Here is a 6,620-nt window from a genome sequence, read left to right as displayed (position 1 = left end):
TGAAATACTAAAGGTTAAGATTTGTAATATATGTGTATATACCAAAATAACATTTACTATTAATTAATTTGTGTAATGGCAACCTAGAATTTAAAAGAAGACCATTCTTGAAGATGCAATCCTAATTCAAGTAAAATTAGGATTTTTAAACATTGAGAAATGTGCAAAAGGAAATATACTTCAAAAAATTATTTCCACAAACTTGAGAAAAGCGATGACACAGTCATTCAAAAAGATGTTTTGGAGGAAAACAGTCCACAAGGTCGGAGGCTAAGAATAAAACATTAACAAGAGGAAATCCCAATATGGCCAGGCTGCGAATTATTATTGCCGCTAGTGCCCTGTCCTCAAATTCAGAGTACCAAAAAGAAACCTTTTATACAAGTATGTTAACCATTGGAAATCTTGAACACTGCCAACCGAACAGAATATGCCACAAAAGAAATGTTTTATGGCCTGAAGCAAATCCCCTGTATTTCCTGCTGCTTCTTAAATTATTTCTGCTTCTAAAATGGCAGGAGTCACCAATGAAAGAAAGTCCTCAAGAGTCACCAATGAAAGAAAGTTTTCATATTTTTATGAAAATAAATAAAGGGAAAAGACTCAACTATAGGGAAAGTTAGGATCCGTATTAAGAAAAAAATATAGCAAAAAGATTGAGAGAAAGAGAGAAAGGGACAGAGAAAGGAAACGTTTTTGCATTTCATATGGTTTAGTTCACATATCTGGCATTCAGTAAATATTTACCCACTGATTATGTCATTTCAGTATACTTAGTCCAAGACTGAAATTCATTAGTGTAAATTAGGTATTTCATAGTTAGTTCAACTATACACGCTTAAGTTTTCTATAATTGGAAAAAGCTGATACTATAAGCTTATCTGTATCATATATTTAATTTTTGGTAAATTAAAAATTAGATAAATTCTGTAATAACAAAATATGTGCCTATGGAACAACACAAAGGTGTAAAACATGCTCAAAAACGTGTTAAAAAAAGCAGCAGTTTAAAAAACACCAAGAAACAAATTATACATGAGAAATACTGTAAATTAGCATCCATGGACAAATATGCAGGGAATAAACAGAGATGCTGCATAAAGGAACAGTGAGTCTATTTATGTAACTCAAATGTCAATTATTACTGCCTATTCCACCAAATTTAGACTGAGGGAAAAGATCAGCAATGATCAGAGAGCTCTAGAGAACATGGAATCTGTTTATAAAAGTTTAGAAGACATAAAATTGGTTTTGAAGCTTTCAGCTGTACCACAGTTTTCCTCAGCACATATCTTTGACAAAGTCCTTAGTTTAGTCAAAGTTCATAATATTAAAAGCATTTCTCCTTAAACTTGGAATACTGATAAGATATTATGTCTATTCATTCTTGATATACTAACTCAGTTTTCACATTTACATTTTAAATGTACCTTAAACTCTTCCAAGCTTCAAACACCTATCAGTGTTTTTATTTTTAAAAACAAGGAGTGAATTTCCCCAGCAGTTAGTACTTCTGAATTAGAATGCCTTCAGCTAATGGTGGCTTAAATATTCTAATGGAGTGGAGTTAATAGCTTTTTAATATTAAGAAGATTTAAAAATACTTAAAAGTTACTGATAATTAAGATTTTAGACCACAGTGATTCTCAGCGAATCACGAATTAATTTTGGTATCTATTTTTAAAATCAATGTTTTCTAAAGAATTATTATCTTTTGAATGATTTAAAGTGGTAAGCAGCAAATTACATATAAGAAGTTTGGGCCTAAAATGAGACAAACATATAATTAATTTCTCTACAAATGTCTCTAAATTAAGTCACTTGTTTTAATACAGATATGTGTAGTAAGAAAGTTGCAGAGCTAGTATGAGGCACATGATAAATGTAGTCATGAAAGAAAACAATTTTTAATTTAGTAGACTCTATCAATCTAGAAAGCCATGAATATCTACTGTTAATTCACTATGCTGAAAAATAGATAAAAGAGAGAGAGTGTGTACAAAAGAAAGAGCAACATGTAACAAGACACTTACTGTAATTAGTATCAATATCACAATTTCTAGGATTACATAACTACACTGGACAGCATACATTCAATGGTAGTTTTATATTCCTAGGAAGAATATTAAAATAAAAGTTTATTTCCCTTATAAAATATACATTAAAATTTTTGAAAATCATTGGCATATAGTCAAGGTCTTTATTCTGACAGCAAAATCATTTTAAAAACTTCGATATGATGAGAAGTACCATTAGTGATATAGAAAGTTCTGGAGTATACTCATTGTCAGAACGTCCTATAATTTCACATAAATATACCTTCTAATAGTTATATAATTCCACCTTTTGCCTGCCTATTAATCCTTAAAGAGTGCAGTCTTCATAGTTGTTTTAACTTTCTTTCACTGTCTCTTAGAATCTCCTAATGATTCAGCCCAGATCAGTATGTTTAAAGCAAATGGAATACACAGATGACTCCAAGGAATTTCTAGTTTAGTACTGGGAGTAGACCATTGGAGCATAACTTCCAAACAACAAGACAAATATTGTAGTGAAGATTTTTGGAGCAGGCATATGGGAAAAACAGAAGGGGGTCCCCTCAAACAACCTAATATGGTATTTCAGGAAAGGCTCCATGGTGGCAAAATTGTAATAATAATTTAAAAATAGATAAATGGATTGACAGAACCTATGAAAATGGTAGGTAAACTCAACTTGAAGCATCAGGTTGTACAAAGCTATCTACCCAAAATTCCACTGCAACTCATTCCAATTATGCTACTGATCATGTCTTTGACGGTGTTCTCACCAGCATCTTACGGCTTTTACTCTTCACTCCCAGCTCTTCTCCTCGAGGTGCTACAAGAGAATTAAGCCCTATATCCTGACATCCACTGTATGTCATAAATTAACTGCCCCCTTATGCATTCCAAGTGAAACCATGTATGTAGTTTCAATGGGAAAATTGAGAAATGAGTCACTCGCATTATTTTCTTCCAGGGCTTTATTCTTATGCAGGACCTTGATGGAGAAATGGCTGTTTAACCTATATGATGAATTCTTATATTTGAATATAATTATTACTTAAACTTTAAATCTCTTATGAAGCTTTATATTTTCTCATGATGTTAATTTTTATTATATTTCCACAAATAGGTTTTGATCAAATACAGAAGGTATATGTCAAAATATATGTAAGGGACCATTTTTATTCATTTTTGAAGAACAGCTTGTAAAAAACTAGAATAAGTATTTAGATAATATCTGGCTCACTTACGCATTACATTTAGTCCACCTAGCTTAGTAATAGCACCTGATATCAAAATTCAAAATAAAAAATTAGAAAGTTGCTTTAATGCTGCTCTCAATTATGCCTAGATTTTGACATATTAGCACATAGAAAAGATTACCATTTTCTCATTGGCATTCCATAATGCAGATAATCTAATTTGTAGAAATATTGTACTCTTTCTCCCTAAGGATTCAGCATGACTATTTTTATGTTGAATAGGAAAAGGTTTTATATTCGTTTTCTTACTTTTGGGAGGAAAAAGTTGCCCCACCTCAACTTGGTCTTCCTCCAATCATTTTTTTCTGCCTCATTAATTATTAAATATCAACTTTTATTTATTTTCCTTTTTGACAGCTAGTCATGCTTTTTGTGTAATTATGTTTTCCAAAGAATTAATCCTTTTCATAACACTGATTATTTGGTATTCATGTTAAAAAAGATAGTCAAAGTGCCCGGTCTATATAAATAAAATTTAAAAACATTAAATTAGATGAAGAAGATTTGGAAGGGCTCCTATATTCACAATCTAAACCTTACTATTCGAAAAAATAAATTTGCATCTACTAGCACAAATTTTCAATATGCATACCAAAATAATATTTAAATTTCCTCATGAAAGTACTTCATAAAATAGGGCATGAAAATACCAATATTTGCCTGTGAAAATGGGTTAGGCTGATACAAATGAAATACAAATAGGGAACGTTCAGCTTCCCACCATCTGGGCTTTGTTACTTGTTACATATAATTCTGAAATGAAAACTAGTATATTGTTTGGTTAGATTCACTTCTATTTCCTGACTGGTCTGATGACCATGTATATTTTAATAGAAAAATATTAATAATAATCCTTCGTATATGGTTGTAGCTCTATCAGGTGCAGAAAAATGACATTTGGCCCTAAAGGCATTATGAAAGACAAATAGTAGGTCTTTAAAAATTCAGTGATAACAATTAAAACAAACAATTGTCCACTTTTTTAATGCATTGGAAAGTAAATTATCACCTACCTGTTGTACAAGGAAAAGCAGCAGATCTTCATTCATACTTTTTTGCTGAAAAGGCTTAAGTTTTATCTAATATTGTAGGTTTTTAAAATGTTTATATGCCATCTTTTGCGAGGTAGAAGTATACGTCATTCTGTGAGTAAAATCTAGTTGACATGTTGAACAGGAAAAACAAGGCCGCGTGATCATATATTACCTTTTTCAATATGCATCCTTTTCGATTCATGTCCCATATCATGACCAGCCAAATCTCCCTCTTTGGGCCCGGGGAGTACGTTTGGTGATAAGCCCATCAGCATCTGGTTCATGGACAACCCATTCTGATGGACAGCTGTCAAGCCCAAAACAAAAGAAGAAAGACAAAAACACCATAACACACAATGTTCAAACAAATTAATTAAACTCATTTGGACTAAAAAATAAATAAAATATAATGGTCTAACTTAGTATTGCAATCTATCTCTAAGAACACTGAGAATAGATAACTATGATTATTCTAAAAGATAAGCAGAAAAATACTAGAATTGAAAACATTTTATCTTGTTTTTATTTCACAATGAATACATATATATTTTTATATATCTGGAATACTTTTGAATGGCCATACCACTACAACCACTATAACTTGTTAACTTTCAAAAAGTTAAGGCACTAACATAACTGTTTAAATATTCATATTTTATTCTAGTCAATAAAACACAGGTTTCACTTTTCACAAATCCAAAAAATTGGATTTGAACTCAGACTTGAAAATACAAGTTCCCAATTAATATCTATTGAATGGTTGAATGAATAAAAACAATAATCGCTTTTTTGAACTATTAACAGTAATGTGTCACTACTGAAATAATAAAGTAGATGAAAAACACCCTTATGAATTTTCAAAATCCAGTCAATAAATTTCTTGATAGGTTGCCTATGAAAATCTTGGTTCTGTGCACAAAACTGGATGAGTACTCATTCCATAAAAACTTACCTTCTCTGGAAAAAAGAGATTTTTTTGAAAATATCATAAGAATATATTAGGAATTATCATTTGGAAATCACCATAGCAAAAATTGTGTGAGGGAAGTATCTTCAACAGATGATTCTAAAAGGAATGGAAGTTTGATGAAAAATATAATATTTATATAGTCTTCATATATCTCCTCACAAGACTTATGACTTATTACTTATTAAGGTTTAAAAAAAGGGTAACTCTACAGTAGAGAAATCTGGTAGTCACCATCTAAACCAAGAGATAGTTATGACAAGTATTGGAGGAATATCATGCCTCCTAGAGTAATGCACTGAGAAGGACATACTATCATGCCTCTGTGATTCCTGATTTTTATTCATAATTCAAGTCTAATCATGAAAAAACAAAACATCCATTCTGAAGGAAATTCTACAGAATAAACGGCCTATATTCTTTAAAAAAAAAAAAGTGTCAAGATACTGAAAGACAAAAAAGACTGAGGAACTGTTCCATATTAAAAGAGACCAAAGGAATATGACATGTAATTGCAATATGTGATCCTGGATTGGCTTTTGGACCAGTAAAGAAAAATCTTTTGCTATTAAAAATATTAGAAGGAAAGAATATACATATTAGTAGGAAAGTTGGTGAAATTTGAAAAAGATTTATAGTTTAGAGACTGGTACTATAATTATCTTAATTTCCCGATTTTGATCATTGTTCTGTGGTTAAATAAGAGAAATTCCTTGTTTTGAGAAGACAAACAATGACATATTTGAGGCATGATGTCCATGTTCATGATAGGGACATGAAGGTGCCATTACGGCTTTATCAAGATAGCTCTTTCAGAGACATTTATGATTGGGTGAATCTGAGTGATGAGTGTGAAAGAATTCTTTGTATTATTTTTGAAATGTCTGTGTTGGTCTAATTTTTAAAAAAGGTTAAAAATATGCATATACATGAACATGTATTTACATATATGCATATGTGTGTGTGTGTATGCATGCATTTATGTGCATGTGTATGTATTTCCACTTGGACAATTACTGTAGTCCAAGCATGCAAGTATGCATTTCTCCTTTGTTCTATCAAGAATAAAAAAGAATACAATGAATTTAAAACATAAACGTATGATAAAATTCTTTCAAATTGTTCCCTATCTGCCCATAATTTCCATTTAAGTGTCATGAAAAAATATTTTACTTTCTCTAGAAGGACAGTGTCTTTTCAATGATAACATCTTATAAATGCATTAAAAATGAAACCAATATGCATCATGAAATTTCTGATTCTAGTGTCAGCATGGCATATAAGCATACAGAAAATATTTTATATGCAAGATGGTTTGAGGTAGCAGAAG

The 6,620-nt window shown here is 30.9% G+C and overlaps 1 protein-coding gene across 2 annotated transcripts in view; it reads right to left on the bottom strand.

Annotated features, from left to right (window-relative positions):
* DACH1 (dachshund family transcription factor 1) overlaps positions 1–6,620 on the bottom strand; it is a 412,079-nt gene that overhangs the window by 106,008 nt on the left and 299,451 nt on the right. For both annotated transcript variants that reach the window (XM_045811060.2, XM_045811061.2), the window contains exon 6: positions 4,496–4,630. In XM_045811060.2, coding sequence (XP_045667016.2) covers positions 4,496–4,630 — 135 coding nt within the window. The remainder of the gene's footprint in view (positions 1–4,495; positions 4,631–6,620) is intronic.

This window comes from Ursus americanus, chromosome 10 (genome assembly GCF_024610735.1).
Source record: "Ursus americanus isolate L20-20 chromosome 10, mUrsAme1.1.p, whole genome shotgun sequence".
NCBI lineage: Eukaryota > Metazoa > Chordata > Mammalia > Carnivora > Ursidae > Ursus > Ursus americanus.
The sequence above is the reverse complement of the archived record's forward strand: the minus strand, read 5'-3'. Positions and strand labels throughout refer to the sequence as shown.